The sequence below is a fragment of the Lagopus muta genome, chromosome 2, assembly GCF_023343835.1.
Source record: "Lagopus muta isolate bLagMut1 chromosome 2, bLagMut1 primary, whole genome shotgun sequence".
NCBI classification, from domain to species: Eukaryota; Metazoa; Chordata; class Aves; order Galliformes; family Phasianidae; genus Lagopus; species Lagopus muta.
This window is the reverse complement of record NC_064434.1, coordinates 62,384,654-62,407,423: the sequence shown is the minus strand read 5'-3', so window position 1 is coordinate 62,407,423 and position 22,770 is coordinate 62,384,654. Positions and strand designations below refer to the sequence as shown.

At 40.0% G+C, this 22,770-nt stretch overlaps 1 protein-coding gene across 2 annotated transcripts; it reads right to left on the bottom strand.

Annotated features, from left to right (window-relative positions):
- Positions 1-33: 33 nt before the first annotated feature.
- On the bottom strand, positions 34-22,187 carry PPIL4 (peptidylprolyl isomerase like 4). Of its 2 annotated transcripts, none has more exons than XM_048936176.1 (13): positions 20,009-20,138; positions 19,292-19,359; positions 19,137-19,201; positions 16,958-17,075; positions 15,729-15,871; positions 14,701-14,797; positions 13,180-13,296; positions 11,869-11,993; positions 9,056-9,122; positions 8,094-8,205; positions 6,755-6,851; positions 6,030-6,165; positions 34-481 (listed from the first exon to the last, which is right to left on the bottom strand). In XM_048936176.1, the coding sequence occupies exons 1-13, from the start codon at positions 20,076-20,078 to the stop codon at positions 263-265; spliced, it is 1,434 nt and encodes a 477-aa protein (XP_048792133.1). In that variant the 5' UTR covers positions 20,079-20,138; the 3' UTR covers positions 34-262. The 2 variants fall into 2 exon arrangements, with proteins under 2 accessions (XP_048792133.1, XP_048792134.1); XM_048936177.1 differs by lacking the exon at positions 20,009-20,138 and adding an exon at positions 22,166-22,187 and having other exon boundaries at positions 38-481.
- Between the last annotated feature and the right edge of the window lie 583 nt (positions 22,188-22,770).

Genomic DNA, 22,770 nt, shown 5'->3' with positions numbered 1-22,770 from the left:
TTCCAAAAAGCTTTAGACAACATTCCTCATTGGAGACTCAAATCATTCCACTAATGTTAAACATTTTATTAAAAAAAAAAAAACAACAAAACCTTTTAGCAATCAAGCCTTACTCCAAGTCATACACTGGGAATTCAAAGAATTGTAAGGCCAAACAGCTGACAGAACGTAGCTGCTTTGAATTTGCATGGTCATACGATAGCATGTTGTAAATGCAGGAAGAAAACACTATTTTAGTCCCCTCGTATCTCCTGCTCCTCCATCATCTGTACTTAGACCTTTCTTTGTCTTTTGATTTCTTAGGACTTCTGCTTCTGTCTCTCTTTTTATCCCAGTCCCTTATTCGGACATCTTCTCTGTATTTGTCCTTATGTTTGCTGTAACTTCTCTCTTGAGATCGGCTGCGACTCCGATGCCTGTCTTTCTTCTCACTCTTCACCTTCTCTCTACAGCGTTCTCCTTCATGTTTTCGATCAGAATCCTGTAAAAGGAATTGGATGGACATGCAGTTACAGACAGAAGTGGAAAAGAATACAAAGGCATGAGAAGAGCTTGAAAGAGTCACGAATGGTTGGCTCCATAACAGTCTAAGGCTGATTCTACCTGAACTGGATTAACACATACACACACCTGCTTTGCTTGCAGCAATAGGTGGATGGTACAAAATCACTGACACAGCATATTGGAGTAAAGGAAGGAGAAATGGATCCATTACTCAGATTGTGAAATGCCACACTGATAGATTTATGACACACAACATGCTGGAACGACTATGTGGTAACACCAACACCCATACGGGCCCCAGCCTCACAGCAGTTTAAAACAACAAGATCCTTCTGAAAGTTACCATTTCACCTGGAAAGTCACAGAACTCAAAACATTTTCTTACTAAAAACACTGAGTTTTAACATGTGAATTCCTGACATTTTTAAGTACTGCTAGAAACTATTTTGTTCTTAGTATTCAATTAAGATATTCAGGAAGGCAAAAATACAAGAGGCAGTTTCCAAATCCTGGAGGAATATACATATAGAACTTGGCATTAAGAAGGCAGTGGCCACTTCTGAAGGTACGACTGCCTGACAGTTTTGTACCAACACATACTCTCGTAAGTATAGATCATATTTAGCGGGGTTGTAATATATTTTATGAGCTAGGAGAAATGCTTGCACCAAATATATTGTATTTCTTTCTTAATTTTAGTTTTCATTTTTCTAAATATGTGCAGTAACATTTACCATAGTCTATGGCTAAAACCCAAACCACATCACAAACAAGCAAATTTTTTTTTTATTTAAGTGGAAACTCTCCTCCAAGCAACCTTCTTCCAGAAAGGCAGCGACCAGCATTAGCCCCAGGGCAAACTCCCAAGAGCAAATGCTGCCTTCAGGATTATGCAGATAATGCTGAAATTCTACAGTTGCAATAGGAAATACAAAACCCCAGGAACCAACGCACACGCACAGATACAGATTTGATCTTTACATACATAAACAAAAATTTCTGCTGCTGCTGAATACAGTAATCTCACTGGTAGTGAAATGCTTATTCTATATCTTTATTGTTGACCTCTATTTCAGTACATTTTTGGAATCTGAATCAACAAAAATAGAGTGTTGTTCCTTCCAGTTACTTATAAGAGGTTCGCCCAGTCATCTTCAGAATTATGCACAACTTCCCTTTAAGTATTTTATCAAATATGTTACAAATGAACCCCAAATCCTTGGTTTCCATGTTTGAACAGGAAATGGGGTTCCATGTCTCTGTGTCAAGGACTGAGTGAACATCAGAAGGTGAACCCCCCAGCTGTGAAGCAGAGTGGAACAAGACAAAAATACTGGCTAGTAAAGCAGGTGGGGGCACAGTGCCCTGCTATCTTCAGGGTGCTTTGTTGCTGAGGGAGAACACAAGGGGAATCGGGAAAAAACAGAACAACTCTCAGTACAAAATCTACAAAGAAAACATCAGAGAGAGGCTGCTGGCCCAGCTAGAAGCAGAACTCCTCATTTATAAGGGGAAAGGCTAGTGAAGACTTGAATGTAATGACAAATAGCCTGCCTTGAATGTCATAGAAAAGGGCAACTTGCTGAAAGGATTAAAAAGTCACATGAGCATGGAGCCAGATAAGTACAAGCATCTTTCAAAAAGCATTTGAGACAAAGGTGTACAGGGCATGTCTGAAGCTGCAAGTGCCACAAAAAGGTTGGCATAGCAGATAATACCACTGCAGACTAAAGAAACAACATAGCAATTTGAATTAACAGGATGAATTGCATCTTAGTTCCCAAAAAATTAATTATATTTCTCCTTAACTAACATTTTACCTCTTTCACTTCTCTGGCATAGAAAAACGTTAAGTCTTCAAAACACTGCATTAATAAAAGTAATAACAGTATTTGAAATTGAATCCTTTGTGCACTACCCAAGTCAGAAAAATGCTGTTTTCCTCTTGAAAGCAGAAGACTACTACTTAAAAACAGATTTCTTTCTCACTGCTGAAGTCCAGATTTCCCAATGCAGGATCATTGCTTCTGATCAGCCAACAAATAAGCCACGATACAGTCACCAGTGTGTTGGTGAACACACGAGGAAGGAGTTATTAAAAGAGGGGAAGAAACTTCCCTGGAAGTCATGACTGACTTTGCCAGAAGTGTGCCAAACAACTCTTGAACGTAAACCACTCTGAAACAGCATGACTACAAGCACAGAATAAATATACGCCACCTCTGTGTACATAGAGCACACTAATTAAATGCTAAAAGGATCAAACAAAAGAGTTTCAGTAAGGAGATTTTGATCAAACCTAATCAAACACTGTCCAACAAGCAGTAAGAGGAGGAGATTGAAAACAGAAAGATCAATATATTTTTGCTAAAATGACAAGTGCAGAAATCTGAAATTCAGAGACCCTACGTCAAACAGAAATCCATCAGATGTGCTATACTCCTCCACAGACCCAGAAAGCTGCTAAGGGTACAAAGTCATAATGTGGATCTCAAGCAAAAGCAATCAAAATACTCTGCCAAATCCTATTCTCAAACCCACACACTGATGCAGCCTCTTGCTCCAGACCCACATCCTGTCGCCTACTAAAAGCAGCCACAAGACCCTACCTCTTCAGCCCTCTGGAATCACATCAAACAGCACAAGGTTCAAAAATATCTTCTTAACATTCAGCTCCGAGGCTGAAGATTCAGGAAACTGGTGTCAAACTAAGAAAAGGGATGAGTCAAAATACACTAAAGAAAAAAAAAAAGAGTAAGAGAACAGAAAAACAACTCTACATCATGGAAACTATTCAGAAAATAAAAGTCCCTTTTCTTCAGTCATAGCTGGAGCTGGTAGCACCAACTTCAATTTCAGTTGCCAGAACCTTCTATTACTGGACTCTGCTCTCTGTCAGTTAAAACCTCTGCAATACTAAGGGTTCAGGACAGAAGTCTGTACATGATGCATAATCATTATGATCTCTGGCAACTGACTGTGTTAGGTTAGCTGTTGTTTTAAAGTTTTTACCTCAAATGCTTCTCCTACTTCTAAAATAGGTTTAAGGGAAAACCGTTCACTTATACTAAGTGTGCTACTGATCCAAAAAGTTCCATACTGTTTTGCTTTGTGCAGCCTCAGACACTGCCTCAAGAACACATCTCCCTCCCTGGTTATGGTACGAGTTCCCCAGGTTAACACTCAATTATAAACTAATATATATACACACACACACAATATATATAGTATATTCTAAGTATGATTTGTCAGCTAAGCTGCAAGCAAAGTTTACCTGGAAAGAGCCACATTCAAATCACTCACAGATATTCTATGTGGAACTAAACACACAAAACTCATTTGTACAAGAGCAGGCATGTCCAAGCCGCAGCCATCATGGCATCAGCTCTCCCCTCAGCACCAACTGAACATTGCTGTGCTATTAACCCTGCCTGGGCAGAATCCCACAGGGCACTGCCTCAAGGGATGGCAAATAAGTTTATGCAATTGTGATGCACTGGCTAAACATGACCCTGTGAACAGTGAAAAGTATGCAGTTGTACTTTTTGTTTTGATAAAGGAATTTGAGTACAGGTTTCAAGATTGCAAAAAAATCATCAGTTTCTTTATTTGCAACTCCACTTGAAGTCAACATGCCAATTCTCAAATGGAATGTATTACGTTGCAGTTAAAAATGTCTCTTTACCAGACTTTTATAAGCCCTCTCTTACCAGTGAGAACTACCCCTCACTTCACAGTCACACCTTATTTGTGCAATTTTTGGCCGTACGCACATTTGTGAACAACTATTCTGAGGAATAAAGTACAGGAAGAGTAAAATTTCATCAAAAATATCTGACGAATACTTTGAGAGCTCAGGAAGAACTGCAACCACTGCCATCAAACCTGGATGATGTATTAGTTTCACAAAAACAGGGCCACATATCCCGCTAGTTCTATGGTTTTGCTGCTCTCTTCTGTACATGTTTTCATTAAAAAAATTAAAATAATGTATATAAAGTAACAAAACTTAACTACATTCTTTTACAACAGCTGCCCCCAAAGTAATCCCTCTTATTTTCTGATGTTGGTACAGAACATCAGAGGTGGATGTCAATGATACAGTAGTACAGGCTGAGCCTTCCCACCAATATTCCAATACATATGAAGCAAAGGTGTGTTACTGAATGCCTCCATGCAGAAAAACTGGCGCTCAGTGACACTCACCAACACTTACTGAATGTCTGTAGAGACAAAAAGCGAATGTGAGCACAGTGAAGAGGCATCTGAATGATTTTAAAATGTTCTCTGCTGATAACACATGACCAGCCAGTTCTGTACGTGTATTTTCTGAACTTTCAAGAGCAGCTCTTACATGAAAAAATATTTGCGGCAAGAATGTTGAAAACACATTGTCAATCAGCCAAAAAGACTGGAGGAAGTCCAAAACAATATGAAGGCAGACCCCTTGCAAACATTTTATGCTTCAGACTTATCTGACCAGATCCTTCCCTCACCCAAAGGATCCCAGTCCAGTTAGTACACAAGCAGTAATTAGAAGACTGATATCACCAGTGAGCAATAGACCAAAAGTGGCAATGAAAAGTGACAAAACATTGCCAGTGTTTGTGAGAAAAGGTTTTTTTAGAATCACAGCAAGAAGTGATGCAACAACAGAATCAGGTATGCTCTCTGTACACAGCACTTAAAACGGTACTCAAAATAAATGCCAGGATGATTCTATTTACTGTAGCTGGAACCTTATCACTTTCTGCAAAGTTGCTTGAAGACAGCTTTGTTCTCACACAAAACCTGCACTGTTAAAATACTGGATGTTTATATTTTCTGCTTAGCTTACCCCTACATAATGCTCAAATTTCAAGAGTACTTGACCCTTCGTTCAGTTCCCACGAAAGATCAGCATATTGACTATGTTAGGTTCAGAAAAATGTGGAAATGCTGACTGCAGAGGCTGCAGTGAAAAGACTGAATGGCAGAACCGCTGCCTCCTCACAGCTTTCCACACAGCCTGCCTTGCAGCACTGTATGCTAGCACAGTCTGGATCCAAGCAAACAGGCATACAAATCTTACACAAACGCTTCCAAAACAACGTCAAAAAAAAAACCAAAAAAATAGACAATGCAAAGAGACTGTGTTTCTGGTTCCACATGGGAGAAAGCCAACACACAAAGTTTTGGCAAGAATATCGGAAATAGTTTGCATTCATGAAATTTCATGAACTTCTGGTTTATGGCTGGGAATAGCAGGTTCAAAATGCTGAAGATCTTCCACCCTTTGAGAGGCTACATTGCCTCTTATTCTGAGTGGCTTTTTGCCAAAGCATCCATGCCTCGCTTCCAAAAGTCCAGAAAGACCCAGGAAAGCTTCACAACATCAGCTTTCTGTACATTCACAGCTGCTGTACTTTGTGGGACTTTGCACACAGGGTCCTCAGTTGTAAATCAGACTACTTCTTCCTGGCTTCTCTTAATAGAGCAACAAACTGATATAAAGTTAAATCATTCATTCAACGAGAGCTAAGTACCTTGTATTTTTTGGTCCTCTTGTCATCTTCTTCGTCTTCAGAGTGGTAGTGCTTTTTCTTCTTCTGTTTTTTAGCCAAGTGTGACTGAATTGTTTGAGATTCTTCTTCCTCATCAAGCACAAGGTCATACTTAGCACTGATAGTATTGGTTAAGAACAGATTTGTTACTTAATAAATATAAGAACAGAGAAGTTCATAAAGGAGACTAACCCCAATTTACCAGACATACCAGGGTTTACCAAGACATACAGGTACTGAAAAATTCAACTGATCCTAAACAGTTGAATCTTATCCTGATAAACTGTACAGCCAGATCTCAGTTTTTTATTTTTTTTTCTACCTGTGGATCTCTGAACAAGTTACAGTTTTCTGCACCACGAGGAAAGCAGGATCACAAAACAACATTTCGTTACCGCTCTTCTTTCATTGTGGATACAGCAGATCCCATGCAAAACCAAAAGTCTCTGTTATGCCTTATGCCACTCTATGGCTCTACATAGGAAACAATAATTACTTGAATAAAACAGCATATTCTGATTTCATTAAATTCACACAAGTCATCATGAAACAGGCAAAACGCTTAATTCTATCTCAAATGTGAGATGGTTATATGAAGTGGTAGCAAAAACATCCACTTGGCAAGCTTTAATACTATGAAATCTTTCCCAGCCTGCTTTCATAAGCTCTCCTTGGCACAAAAAATGCCTTTGACTGAAAAAGGATACTCCTGCTTTGGTTTCACCTTCTCTTTTAGAGCAAATTTTGAAGGTTTATCACGTTCCTTTTCGTAGTCTTTGAAATCATCCTTGGTGTATTGCCCACCTGTTGGCAGAAAAAAAAATTAGTTGGCAGAACTAAAAAGAAAAAAAAAAAAAAATCCATAAGACTCACACCTACCACTGCATTCCATTTATGAGTTTGAGGGCTCTTCCTAGCAACACTGACATCTGAATGTCAGAGTAGAAGCGTGTAGTACAAATCATGACTCTGTGCTTCTCTTGCTTGCAGATCTCATTAAAAAGCATATGGCTTTCTCTTCACTCATGTACAGCGGAGATGAAATATGAACATCAACACAAAGCAGGATTTAAAACTACTTCAGTCCCTCTTTCTCTACAGGGCCTATGTCACGCTACTTAAAATTCTGTTTCCTGAAGACTACCCTCATTATTAAATGACTTTCTACTCCCACGTGCACAAGGAAAACCTCTGACACAGCTGCAGATCTCCATCTGAATTCACAGGCTATCCAAAAAGTGTTATGACTTGATTTAAGAGGGACATCACAGACTTCTCTGTCCATTCATTCACTTGGCAACAGCAGCTCACAGACCAAGATACTATTTCATAGCAACGTGCTGCCACCTCCCGGTCACATCTGAAACCTGCTATTGCCCGGCTAGGTCAGAAACAGCAACCAAAGGGGAATGACACTCCTTTGCTTGTGTCACTCTATGGGTACCAGATAAGTCCAACAAAATGACAGTATAGTTTAGCTTTCCAATACTTAGGAAAATGTAGATCTATGTTGCTCCAGAAAAAGAAAAAAATTCCATGTAATTCAGTTAATAAAGACCTCACAAGCTGTACAATAAGGTTGGTCTACAGAGGTGATAACCCTAGCCTAAATATTCACTTTTTGTCCTATACCTTCAATTGCTGTACACTGAATAATGAAAAGTACCCAGAAAGTAACACTGTACTGCTATACTATGTTGCTGTAAGTATCTCCAAAGGCAACACTTCTAAAGTTTGAGATGAGGAGCTCATGATTAACTGGCAAAAATCCATCTAGTAAAAGACAATCTATGATAAAATATTTTTTTCTTTCTGACCTACCCAGTTAAAGTAGCAGTAGAAAACCCTTCCATTCTTCCTTATGGAAGAAGTGAAGAGAAGAGCTAGACACTTTGTTGCTATGTGTTCCTGTGCTGCCAGGAAATTCACATCCTCAAAAATGAGATGATTTAAGTTCTCAATTGCTTCTCTTTACATCATTATTTATAGTTCGGAAGTCACAGCTTAGGAGTCAATTAGGAGTCAAAGAATCACAAGTGTACCCACCTTTTCCTTTCCACTTAATCTTTGCAACAGACTGGCTAAAATCCACATGTATCCGTCTGTCATCTATCAGCACGTTGTCCATTTTGAAATAGGCTTTCTCACAGTCTTCCTCCTGATATTAACATTTCCAGAAAATGTGCACTCGTGACTATTTCATAACAGTATTCACTGAAGAGCTCAAACACCAACTCGACTGCTCACTGGTACACATTTTCCAAACAACATTCCACGGAGTATTTTTCTAAAATTGCCCAAACCACAGCAGTTTTTGCATTGTACCATTTCAAAAGAAATAATTATGCTTTGTCCCAGTGTAAACATCCCAAGTTCCATCTTTTTTTCATTTTATTTTACCACTTCAGAAAGTATATGTAACATTTAGGGGAAAAAAGGGAATAAGGGACAACAACATAGGTAACAGAAGTTCTATTTTAAGTACACAAGTAGGCTAACGAAGAGTCTTCTGACTTTTCCAGTGTTGTCTAGTTTTCCTCACAGATTAGAGACTATCAGAAAGTCTCTGTAAAGAAGTTATACACCATAAAGAAAACTTGTAACAGTAACACTGTAAGAGCAGCTTAAAGCTGACACGATTTACAAACTGAACATAGGGTACAGTACTGCAGACACCCATCTACCATCTTCAATTCTTTCTCCTCTCTTTATGCAGTACTCTTCCCAACATTCCCTTCTTTTACTCTTCAAAACCGTTAGAAAGCATGCTCTGGGAAATAAAAAGACCTCCAAATCCGCTGACTTCAAGGCAGGCTAAGTACATATTGGTATTACTAGGCTGAATCAAGACTTTGGCCTGCTTTAGGACCTACAATTTCTGTAACTAAGTCAGTAAGAGAAAATGTCAGGTACCCCACACTTGAGGATTGTACTGTTCTTTAATGGAAGTATACTGAAAGTGAACTTGCACAAGCAAAATCTACATACAGCATAATTAAAAACCATACCTTTTCAAACTCAATGAAAGCATAACAAAGAGATTCACCAGTCTTCCAGTCTCGAATCACTTCGCAGCTGAAAAATTGTCAGGAAATTAAAACGTTAGTGCTTCTGGAGCACAAAGCATAGGACAGGCAAGCATTGATTAAAAGGAAGAATAACAAACAATTAAAATATAAAAGGGAAAAAAAAAACAAAACAGGCCTAAAAAGTATTGTAGCAGTTGATTCTGAAATCCCTGGTAAGGCGGTAGTGTTTCTGCACAGAGAAGGCACATGTGACATTAATCAGTTGAGTAACTACTACACTTAACTCACAAGTCCTTACCTTGAAATGTGAAATAAGAATGAATTGTAGAGCTAGGGATGAAATTCTGATAAAATATAATTATTTTTCAATGTTACTGCTGGTGATCAAGTCTTTTGCATTTCACTAATGGAAGAAAATAAACCTCACATTCTGGTTTTATGAAGGAAAAGGAAAGTTTAAACAGATACTGTGACAAATTTCTCCTTTTAGAGGGTAGCTCATGAGCAGCCATCTTATCAGGAAGCTCACTGAATAAAAAAATGAAGCCTGAACTGTTTGATTAGGAAATGCAAAATGGCAATAATTATAGTGTTGCATAAGTACTGCCAAACTCTTGCCATAATGTGAGAATTCTGCTCACAAAGTTTGAAACAGTCAACCAGTACAGTAAATGGGGTATCAGTGTGAGACCTGAATGTCCTTCATCTGCACTGAGCAACTGACATACTAGGATTTAACACACAATCCACAAGGTGGTCGAGATGAAAAAAAGAGGAAGGAGAAAAGACTGCTCATACAAGCTATATGAATTCTCTTCAGCAGCCATTAATTGAGAAGAAAGTATCCCTCTAGGGATACCTTCACCCTCTACTTCCCTAAAGTGCCTGTATACTAATGCATGCAGCATGAGAATTAAACAGGAGGCACTAGAGATCTGTATGAGGTCACAGAACATGATCTTATTGTGATCATGAAGACATGGAAGGACAGCTTGCGTAACAGGAATGCTGTCATGGATGGCTATTCACTTTTTAGGAAAGTTGTGTCAGTGAGGCAATGCAGCAGAGCTGCTCTTTATGAGAGAGAGCAGCTAGAATGTATCAAGCTCCACCTGAGGGTGAGGGATGATCCAGAGGAGAGCTTGTTGGTGAGAATTAGGAGGCAGCCTGTGATTTGTGAAAGCAGGACATGTGCAACATCCCTTCTCTTTGTGGATTATTCAGAGGATCTATTTGAAAGTGGAAGGACTGCAGAACAGTTTATTAAACAAACTGATAAACTGTAAAAAGTCTCTAGGACATCCAAAAATTATGCTCCATTTGTAAGGATAGCAATGCAATGCCAATTTCTCACATCCATCCTACAGAGTCTAGTGAAGGATCTGGTGGTCTGCAGGTCTGCATGCCTGCTGTCAATCCTGCACAAACCAGTAGAAAAGGAACCCAATGCTGGCTTACTGAGCTTCTGAATAAATAGGAGACTCGAGACCATCTCAATACACCTAACTGAAGTTCTTTAAAAGGGGTAGTGCTAGTGATACGCTTCTGAAATCTCTCTGGAAGTTCCAATAAATTCCTGCAACAAAGGTTTTGGGGGAAACTAAGCAATGACAGCACACAAGATGACTGTACTAATAAGCAAGTGCAAGACATAAATAGTCATTCTCTCTTAAGAAACTAAGGAGGTCACTCATGGAGTTTGGGGACAGTATTAAATAGTTCAAGACAGAAAAAAATTGCCAAGTTCCTAGGAGTCTAACTGAACAACTAAGGAGAAAGTGACCATCAGTGCAGACAAACACAGTCAGATGAGCATGGGGGGAAAAATCCTAATTGTGCATTGTGAAAAGCAACAGAACCTGAGCTGACAATTAATTACAATTAATTAAAAGAGAAAGACTAAAATTTATATGATTTTTTTTGGTGAAATCAATATGGCGAAAACAGCCCAGGTTTTAAAGCATTTGTAGCCACAGGAGTAATTAGATAAGGCTGAAAACAAAGTGGAGAATATCACTGTGCCACTGTAACTCTGTAATCTCTTTAATGCTGTAAGCAGTTCTAGTCCTCTCATCTTGAGGTGAAAATAGAATAATAGAAAAAAGTTGAGAAAAGGGAAACAAGGTAAGGAAAATTCCTCTATAAAGTATGCACACTTGTACACCTAGCCAGAAAAAAAAAAGATTATTTGGGATTATATACATTAGAGAGTTATAGGAAAGTTGGATACATTCGAGAGTTATAGGAAAGTTGGTTTCACTACCCATGGTTTTTTTTTTTTTCCTTCTTTCTTTCTTTTTTTATCCCCCACACCAACTTAAGAGGAAATCAACTGCAACTACTAGGAGCCAGGCTCGAAACTGAAGAAGACAACAGGTACAGGGAACACTTTAAGACAGAACATACTGGGTGCTACAAATGTGTACTGCTTTATCCAAAACTGTACAAGTTCTCACAAAAACAAACAAACAAAAAAACCAACCCCACCCAGTGACTGTATCTAGCTTATGCAGTAGCTGAACTGTAAACTACTGAAAGGAGGGAAAGGGTGGGGGACTGGGGAAAGTCCCATATTTGTCTCATTTGCTCCTGCACTTCCCCTAGGTGTTCACTCAAAGCAACTGTGGGGACAGGATATTCAGCTGGTGAGATGTGACTTTGTATCACCACTGCTGCGGTCTGACAGTGGGTAAATTACTAGACACACCAGAATAACTACTTAACCTAAATAACACTGATGGGCATCACGCTCAGTTTGAAGAAAGCATTCTGTTTCACATTACAATAATTACCTTTTAATTGGACCAAATCGGGAAAATATTATTTCTAGGTCTTCATCTGTGGTCACGGGATTCAGTTTACAAACAAACAGCACATTTTCTGGTGGCTTGACTTCTGCATCTGGTAAGTCTCCCACCTGTGGGGTTCAGAAACAGACTTTCATCATTTCTGTCCATAAATTTTAGTTCATCCTAGCTTAATAAGGATGAGAAATTACAATCACACAACTTGGTTCAGAAAGACAGAAGGGAGCCAGCACTCACGCCTGCTTAGAGGCAACACTTGCTTACAGTGCACACAACTTTGATGCATGCAATCTCTGGTCAAAATTCCCACACCAAAACCAGCAATCTAAGTTCCAGAGGAAAATACAAACAATCACAACATCTCCCACTGTATTACAGCACTTCTTTAAAAACTTGAATGAAAGACTACTGATAATAAACAACTTATGTCTATTTCACTTAATATGCTAATAAAAAGGTAAACATACATTTGTTAGATAAGCAAAATAACACAAGTAAGGAACATATTTCAGAAAATAGCTTAAGCACAAGACAGTGCCAGAGAAGCTTACTGTTTTGACAAAGGAACAATGAAACTAACTGCTGTGAGTTTTGAGGTTTGTCTTTGAAATCAGTGAAACAAACAGTACACTATGTTTTTTTTTAAATCTCTTCAGCTTAGATAACATTGCTCCCTACTGCAAACTATCCAGCAACACTCATTATCAAATTGGTTCACATTCCCCCTTGCCTTTTTTTTTTTTTTTTTTTTTTTTTTTTTTAATTTTAAAGACAGCTTTATCCAAGAAAACACATCAGTGGCCCAATGCTGATGCAAAACAAGAACACAGGGCTGTAGATCTTCTGCAACACTGTAGCTAATGTTAAATTTCAGATAATCCCACAGAAGGAAGACAGCCATTACACATAGGATAGATGTAAACTACTGTGAAGAGTCCATTTCAAGTTTGCTCAGCTCTCTCCCATGCAGGCTAAACCTTTTTTGGGGATTAAAGACATTAGCAGCACATTATGTATGTTAAGTTTTAAAATTGGATTCACTCCTAGGCCTCCTCCTGGCCCTGAAAATGATACAGCACTGACAAAAACCACTTCCTATAAGTCACAAATACCAAGTGCTCATGCTTACTTCTTTTCATTGTACCACAGACATGTAATAGCACGGATTCTGAGCCATGACATCATATCAGCAATTTCAAGATAAATTTCTACAACTTTCTACACATAATACAAGAAGCACATGCATATACAGAAACAGAAATAACACCAGAAAAGTAAAGAGAAAACAATGCTCACCATTTCCAGAAGAATGGCACGAGTTTTTGCCTCTTTTTCTGCCTGAACTTCTTCTATTTCATCTGCAGACCGTCCTTTCATGTCATCAATTTCTTCATCTGCTCCTATTCTTCCACTCTGAAAAAATTAAAGAAAAAATTAATTAAACTCCAAGCCAAAAATTCTCTATTTCCAAATATTACTTGGATATAACTTTCTCCCCCCAAGACAAGAAAAATGCTCCAGCCACGTATCTCTGCAGAGCTGGTCTTTCCTTTTGTTCTCTCCACTCAGGTCAAAAAAGAAAAGATGCTACCCTCATGAGCTTCAGGCACCATAAACTACATATGAACTTTCAGGTTCAATTTGAACTGAACACAGTTTGATCTTCTGAATTCTTTTACAACCTCATACTCAACAACTCATCACAAGTATCAGCTCATGTCTAATCTAGATAGTTCCTGCCAGAAACGAAATAACACCACAAATTTCTGTTGTGTCCTATAGGACCATATTAAATATAATGTACTGCAACAACAACAACAACATATCTCTGCACATCTACCACCAGGAAGATTTGAAGTTTAAGGTTCTCCCCTCATCGGTATCTCTAGAACACTGCTGCTCCTACAAATACTTCAAATACATCAAAAGCTGTCTCTTCTGTCATGCCACAGGCAGGGGAAAACTAAGAGCAAGCTTTCAAGTTTCTGCCAAGTTGGGCAGTGAGATGTAAAATTTCTTATACTGTTCAGCAGATCTGACGGTATGTGAGAGATTAAGCAGAGTACAGATGTACCTCCAAAGCCTAATTTCAATCTTGCAATTATGTATCTATTAAGCTTAAAGACGAACAGTATTCTCTCTGGTTAATGTATTCATTGCTTGAAAGAACTGTATCCATATAGAGAGGTAGTATCACTTGGCAACTTTCATAACTGTATGCTGTGACTAAGTTATTCACTACAACTAAATTTCTAGCACGTTCCTTCTGTCTAAAGAAATACACCACAACAGTACGTATGCTTGGAGACATAAAAGAATGACCAAGAATGCTTACAATGAAATACAAACAGAACATTTCTCAATATAAAGGAGAACCAACAACAAGCAATTTCATATTAAAAAATGTAGTAGTATTTGTGTTCCACCAGAAGAGTGTATAAAAGAAAAAAGTAACATCAGAGGTGAATATTCTGAATGTTGTGCTTAAATAGTCTTTAATTAGGAATCTGAACTACGGCTTTCCAAACTTATGCCACCACAGGACAGCAAATCGCTCAAATAACTTCTATCATTTTCTGACAGATTAAACAGGTATTTGTTTAAACACAGCAATATCCCCAAAAAGAAGACAAGCATTTCACGTATCAGAACTCAAGCTGGCACAGTAGAAAAGCATCTCTTATCCTCCTATGCTAAAGAATTTACAAACTATTAAAGATATGGATTTTGACAAAGCCTGGGCTGGTGACTAACAAGGATCTGCTTGTTTAATTCTTTCTCCCAACCTTTCCCCAAGAAGCCATCACAAAGACTCACATCGAGCTGTTCCTTAGTAGGCTCTGGTGAGCGATCAGGAATGGGCAAGCCAGGTGGATCATCAAACGGATCATCCAGAATTACTGTATGATTTATCCTAATAGAAAGCAACATCAAGATCAGCACCAGTCACAAGCAAATAAAATCATCTTTACTCAAATAAAAGGAAACCAGCCCTGGTGATTCCCAGCTATATCCCAGAAAGTCAAACATAGAATATGCTACTAAATACTAAAACTGATGCTTCTGTACAGGCAACAGATGCACATTTTCTTATTCTAGTATCTGTTTGTTTTCTTAGAGAGCTATTTCCAGTCTACAGTCTAGTAAAGTCTAATATCACAGAATCACAAAATGGCCAGGATTGGAAGGGACCTCAAGGATCATGAATCTCCAACCCCCTGCCACATGCAGGGCCACCAACCTCCACGTTTAATGCTAAACCAGACTGCCCAGGGCCCCATCCAGTCTGGCCTTGAACACCTCCAAGGACAGGGCATCCACAACCTCTCTGGGCAGCTGTTCCAGCACCTCACCACTCTCTGGGTAAAGAATTTCCCCCTGATGCCCGAAGCAACACTTTACCTTTTTGCTGTTTCCTAACTTCTCAAACCACACAAAGAATTCACAAAAGAACCCAAAGGAACAAAACTGCTTAGAGCGACCACCGATTATTCTGGTGTCCATCACCAGTGTAGTGTCCTACAGCTTAGTTTGGACACTTCCATCCCTGTTCTGCAAGTTCTTAAAAGACTACATAAAACACAGAATCCATATGAGAAGAGATATCTATACTGATTTACAGATTAATGGCTCGTGACTCATTAACTCATGACACGCTTCCATAATAAATACTAAGTTCCTTTTAGAAGAAATTCCTATTAAGACATGATTATAAAGCATTTGACCAATAATATAAAGATAAAATACAAGTCGCTTTGTATTGCTATATTAATTTAGTTTCCAAAGAGATAAATTTCTTAAATTATAACATATTAATCAAAAAGTGAGGTTAAATGCAATCACACCTGATATCTTGATACGGGATAAAATCTTTATCCACAAAGGTTTCATTAATTGTCTTCAATACATCCATGCCTTCAGTCACTTCTCCAAATACTGTATGCACACCATCCAGATAATCCAGGTTTTCCCCTGTTGTAATAAGAAACTACAAAAGAAGATATAAAATCATCCACAGTAATTTTTTTTTCTTGAAATTTTTCTTTCCTTACAAAGAAGCTGTGGTAATGCTAGTGGTAACTGCATTTATTGCCATATGCCTACATGCTAGCAAACTGCATTCTTAACTATCAATACAAATGCCATTGTTTCTAAAAGACTATATAATTTTTTTTTTTAAACTAACAGTGCATAGAAGCAGGAAAATTAACTCCAATAGATTACAACAAGCTGTAGGTGGAATAGAACTGTCAGGCTTTTTTTAAGTTGCTCTTTGATCATGTTAAAAAAAAAAAAAAAGCTTTTTTTTTCAATTCAAACATATGAATGTTTCATGTGAGGCATTTTAACCCATAAAAATGACTGACAATGCATCCAAAATAATTATTCAGAAATAGTATCATTACGTGAGATAGGGCTTTAAACACATCTACAGCAAAAGCTTTGCACAGATGAACTGGAAACAACACCACTTTCAAAAACTGTTTTATAATAATTTTGGCAAGGATATTAAAGCTTGCATTAATACAATATAGTCATACAAACAAATTCTGAATTCAGTTCCCAAATTAAGATGGAACATTTAACTACAGGCTTTTTTCCTGCCCACTCTACATATCAGCTAAATCATATAACATTATTAACAAAAGTGAATAAACAGAAGGGAAAAAAATAGAGAATTAAATTCTAACAACATTTATCAAATCTTTCTAGGACAGGATTTGAAGCCGAGCATTTCATCCTCTTCTCAGTAACCAAATAACTACTGGCACCTGGAACACAATGAAAAATACTCATCTATGGCCCTTTTTGTACAAGCCTTTTGACTACATTATGCCCCCTCCTGGAGGCATTCAAGGCCAGCTGGTCTAGAGGAATGACTGCCTATAGCAGGGGGTTGGAAATGTGATCTCAAAGGACCCTTCCAACCCAAACTACTCCATGATTCTATGATTCCACGATAAGATGATGCTGTTGAGATGACAACACTGTTGTCAATGTTCCAAATTCAAGGAATTTTCATTTTCCTTACTTAGATGTGTACCAAGACTTACTCCCAGCCCTGCATGCTGACCTGTGATCCATGCATATCGCTGCCGTTGTTCACCATTGACACCGTTCCTTTTTTCTTGTGCTTAATTCTTGGCACTTTTTCTGCCTCAAAAAATCTAGCTTGATCACCATACAGTTTACTGAAAATATATGATAAACACGTTATGAGGAGAATGAATTTTTAAAAGTGAGATAAACAAACGTTATAAAACAGAAAATAAAACTTTCCTTTTCTTTTCTTTTTTTTTAATTGGCATTTGCCCTAGGGGAGATTTAGGTTGGACATTAGGAAAAACTTCTTCTCCAAGAGAGTGGTCAGGCACTGGAACAGGCAGGGAGGTGATGGAGTCACCATCCCTGGAGCTGTTCAAGAAATGTTTAGATGTTGTACTGGCAGAGTTTAGTGAGGAAATACTGGTAAAAGGTAGACAGTTGGACGGGATGATCTTGGAGGTCTTTTCCAACCTTGGTGATTCTATGATTCTATCAATAAAACCAGAATGTACATTATATCTGTGCATAGTTTTTAAGGACATGTACACTTATATAATCTACTACATATTACAGAAAACAGATTTTTTTTTTTTCTGAAGCCTTTCACAGAGGTTTTCTGGAGGCTTGCTTATATGGTTCTAATGCCGCGTAACATTTTTCTAGGGCAAGAAGGTTCCATCAAAATAAATTAAGCCTACACTGTAAAACCATCACATTTTATGCCTCATATTTCTCTTCCATGACAAACAGAAAGCCACTAAATCTGCCTGTACGGTCAGGTCACCGTATACACAGAACTATACAGAGTACCTTAACCCTACCCAGGATACAGCAAATCATTAAAATGTTTTCCATTCTTGAAGTCTATTCTTGATTTTTACCTCTCTCCATAATTGACAGAGAGGTGATCAATATACGCACTTGTACAAATTTAAGGAATAATATTGTGTTTGAACTAATTTTGCTAAACAACTGTAAGTCTTTATGAAGAGAATGTTCAAATTAAAGTTTCCCTGCAACAGTTTCCAGGGTAGCAAGAACAGAAATGTCAGTTCTGTGGACTTCAATAGGAGCGAACGCTGCCATTCTCCATGCCAGCAGCAGGGCAGTATCACCATTCCCTCAACGCACAGTCCTTCCTCCTCAACACACAGTCCTACCTGCTGCATTAATGGGCCAAAACCATCCTTATAAAAGAACAATATCAAAACAAACTTCATCTACCCAGAAGCGGCTTACGCCTAGTAAGCACATGCACCCAGACTTGCTTCTGCTTAGCACAATTAAACTGCTTCCAAGATCATGACAGATTCACATGCTCAAAGTTTTCTATTTAAAGGCTCTGACAGGTCAGACTTGGAGAAGTCAACGCTGGTTTAGCAACTCTGTTCAAACTGAGCCATTTATCTCAGTATACTGTGTTCTCCACCAACTCAGGTTTTCAGTTCTTCTCTGCAATTTTCATTCTATTTTTAACAGCAATTTCAAATGAATCCTTTAAAATCCTAAAGAAATCCTTGGCAACTCTGCCTACAGCAGAGGATTGGAGCTCAGTGATGTCCCTATCAACCTACGATATTCTATGATTCTATGGTGAAACACACAGAACACACGTATTTTGCCAGGTTCCACCATGGCTATGTGAATTTCTTCAGCCTTTACACTCATGACCACTAACATTTTTAACAAGGAAACTGAATTCCCAGTACACATTCAGCATGATTAAAATGAACTCAGGTGAGTTTTCAGGACAGCAGGATTGCTCAGGGTATAAGAATTCACAGAGGAAATGAAGCACGGCCTGTGTTCTCCTCCTGCCCAGCTAAATACATTTTGTTACAAAAAAATATATATGTAGAAACTGCAATTGATTGTGTCCTCCACAGAGCATCTAGTTATGGTTCTCATCTTACAAAACCAAACCTAATTATCTGCTCACTCAGAAATGAAGAGAAATTTATATACAGCATGTTATAACTTAATTTCTAAGGTTGAAGATAGAATGCTGTCCATAAAACATTTCTGAATGGTTAAAATCAGTGTAGGAACTAAAGAAGTATTCAGCTATAATAACCAAAGAAGCTTATGCATCAACAATTTTACTTCTAAACAACAGCTCTGCCCTAAAAGAGCTGAAAACAATCAAAGTGCAACCTTTTACTCCCATGCTACCTCTCTGCTGATTAAACACCAGATATTTTACTTACCAAAATATAGATTCACCTCCACGGCCAGTTCCCATGGGGTCACCTGTCTGTATGATAAAGTCTCTCTGTCACAAAGAAAAACACATAAGATGCTGTCATGTTTGTGAATTCAGACAAACAAACAAAATACCACACCAAAAACTGAGAATACTCACCTGCACATTATAAATAAGACAGTAGTTGTAGTACTTGATCTTGCAGAGCTTCAGAAAATTCAGGCAAGCTGCAAGAAATGATACTCATATTTAGTAAAAGAACTCTGGGTCTAATAAGAATAGATTTATGACTGTGTGTACAAAGCTGCTTTTGGGGCAGGTGTTTGAGGACTTGGCAGTGTAGGGCTTTATAAGCACTGTCAGAGACGTTGTGAGGTCCCCTTAATAAAGCTGCATACGCAGGAACACATTTCCTGCCCAGTTCCTTTAGAGCAGCAGGAAAGAAGGTCACTGCTGCTTTTCAGTGCCAGACGTTGTCACTGATCGATATTTTCAGTGTGTGTTAGTGTGCGTTACATGTATAAACACCTCGTTACAGACACAAACAAGCTCTCCAGCAGCAGTCGGTGTTTGTCAATACTTCAGAGACCCAAGGGTACCACGGAACCTCTGACCCTCCTACGGTCCCGGTTCCAGCACGGAGCTCCAAAGCCCGGGCTGAGCGCACTAGAGGAGGCCAGCAGCCTCGGCCCCTTCTCCACAGGGGATGCTGCCAGCCAAAGGGCGGCTACAACTCCGGGCGGCGTCACGGGCGCCAAATGGCGGCGCCGCGGAGCTCCCAGCACGGCGCTGCCCCACGCACCGTCCCGGCCCCGCGGCCCGCCTCACCGCCACCCAACGCTCGGCTCCCCCCGGTCCGGCCCGCCGCGCCCCTACCGCGGGGCCGCTCCTCCGTGTAGAGGTCGATCACCAGATCGCCCAGCGTGGTTTCCAGCAGCACAGCCATGGCCGCCTCTCGCTCCGCCGGTCCGACCCGGCCCTGCCCGCCGCGGGGACGCCCCCTGCCGGTGCGGAGGAGGTCCCGCTCGGCGGGCTCCGCATGGCGGCGGGTTGGGTCCAGTGCTAGCGGTACTGCGCTCGTGTGCGAGCCTTAGAGCCACCGCCGGCTTATTCCCAGCCTGCGCACCGAGCGTGCGTTGATGGAAGGCTGTTTCTGAGCCACTCTGTACGGCAGTTAGTAACAGAAGGAAGCAGGATAGCACAACGCATTTATTACTCTGAAGCCATAAGCACATCCGCCTGGCGCAGGTCCACGCTGGCTGAGGTGTAACTATTCACCTGCTGCTTTCAGAGCTCTCGCTTTGCCCTTCAGTAAGAAAGCACCCACAGCTGTGCCACGGGAGGCTTGGGCAGGTCATTAGGAAAAACTTCTTCAGTATGTGTGTGGTCAAAGCCCACAACGGGCTTCCCGGAGAGGTGGGTGGTGCCCCACAGATGTCAGCGGTCAGGAGGCATTTGGACAGTGCCCTCAATGATGTGCTTTAACTTCTGCTCAGCACTGAGGTGCTCAGACAGCTGGAAAAGACACCTCTGAAGGTCCCATCCAACTGAACTTGTGCAATAATGAAGAGGAAAAATAAATAATGGCAAAAATTATTTAGTCATCGATAGGAGTTTTATCATTTACACTAAATATTTACACTGTTATGACATCCCGTGTGCTGTGAGACTGACTAAAGCCTGGGAAAACTGGGGAAGAAGTGACACTTGTTGAAACGATTTTTAATGCATATTTTTTGCAGAGTTAACTACACTCCAGGAGAATGAAAAGAGTAAAGAGATAATGAGAGAATCATAGAATCACAAGGTTGGAAACGACCTATAAGATCATCTAGTCCAACCGTCTTCTCATTACCATTGCTACCACAAACTAAACCACATCTCACAGCTCCTTATCCAGGTGCCTCTTGAACACTGCCAGGCACGGTGACTCCACCACCTCCCTGGGCAGTCCATTCCAGTGCCTGACCACTCTGAGAGAAGATCTTCCTTATGTCTAATCTAAATCTCCTCTGGCAACAACTTGTGACCATTTCCCTGGTCCTGTTTGTTGCCTGGGAGAAGCAAAACCCCTCCTCATCACAACCTCCCTTCAGGAAGTTGTAGAGTTCAATGAGGTCTTCCCTGAGCCTCCTCTTCTCCAGAAGAAACAATCCCAGCTCCCTCAGCCGCTCCTCACAAGACTTGTGCTCCAAACCCCTCACCAGTTTCACTGTCCTTCTCTGCACACACTCCAGGGCCTCAATGTCTTTCTTGCAGTGAGGGGCCCAAAACTGAACACAGTACTAGAGATGCAGCCTCACTAATGCTGAGTATGGGGGGGGGGGGGGGGGGGGAAGGGGGGGAAGATGACCTCCCTGCTCCTGCTGGCCCCACTATTTCTAATGCAGGCCAGGAGAGGACTAAAGAGAAGGAGATGTGAAAGACTGGGAGAAAAGGGAAAGAATTAAAGAGGGAGGGGAAAAACCACAGGAAGGAGACATTCAATGACATTCTAAAAACAACAGGTGTTCTGTTCCATCCCAGTGAGCTCCTGAGTTCCTTGAGGTGAGCTGATAACACATCCCAAGCTTTGCTGAAGTGTTCTGCAGGTCAGCAAGCCTTGAGTCCTTGTATTTGTATGTGCTATGATATCATTACGTATCTCGTACGTGTTGCAAGCATTTTAATAATCACCCCCACGCACAGAACACAGTAGTGCTGTAGCTTGCTCTTGCACATCTTGGCTTGTTGAGATGGAACTCCCATCTGATTTACTAATGGACACATAGTTAGGAACGTACTTGATATATAGGCTTCCTCCCACCAGAGCATGCAAATGGCTGCAAGTACTAACAAGAGCTGGATTCTTAGAGCTGCCCTCTTGTCCCCGCAGACTCCTACAGCACTCAGCAAAATGTCTGTCTCTGGAGTTGACATGCCATGGAGATTTTTTTGTCACTGTACAGCCAAGATGTTATAATCGCAATATAATCAAGAGAGTAAGGCAAAGCAGACAACGATCACAAAAAGAGAATAAATGGAAGAGCGTACCCTTGGGTTGAGCTCACCAGAAGACACCAAAAGAGGAGATCTCCAGAAGAGATCTTTCCCCACTGGTAGCCAGCTCTTAAATAGGTCCAGGAGAGATGGAACCTGGCTCCACCCCTTCTGGCAGCACAGGTGAATTGCCTTCAGCTCTGCTCCTCTGGCTGACTCATGGCTCACCTCAGGTGATCAATCAGAGGTTCAGGCCGTGACTCAGCAGTTCCCATACAGTCACATAAGCCTGAACAGAAAACAAATCCTTTGCCTATTTGTTTTAGTAGACCAAACACAATAGATTCAAATGAGCAAACAAATTTAGGACAGATCTGAGAGAAACTAGGTGATGTTGAAGAGAGGCTGTGGAAATTACTACATCAGTACTTCTATTCCTTCATCCAGTGCTGACTTCTGTGTTGATGAGAGTCAGTTACTCAACTTTGTGTTTTCTAATCTCTGAAACAGTACTAACTGTTGATAATAAATGTACTTTGGAATTAAAAATACCTAAGGTGTTTGTTTAATGTGTATTTCTAAATCTATGACTCTCTCTTCCCAACTTGTTCCAGATGTTTACGGCAGTTTGTCAGAAATGCCAACTGCACATGAAAAAA

Bases quoted from the DNA above. Each gene is read 5' to 3' on its own strand.
- PPIL4 (XM_048936176.1), bottom strand. From the start codon at position 20,078: ATGGCTGTGCTGCTGGAAACCACGCTGGGCGATCTGGTGATCGACCTC. The intron at 19,202-19,291 runs GTGAGTATTCTC...TCTTTGTGACAG, and splicing joins GTCTTATTTATAATGTGCAG to AGAGACTTTATCATACAGAC. The intron at 15,872-16,957 runs GTCAGCATGCAG...CTTCTTTTGTAG, and splicing joins GCGATATGCATGGATCACAG to TTTCTTATTACAACAGGGGA.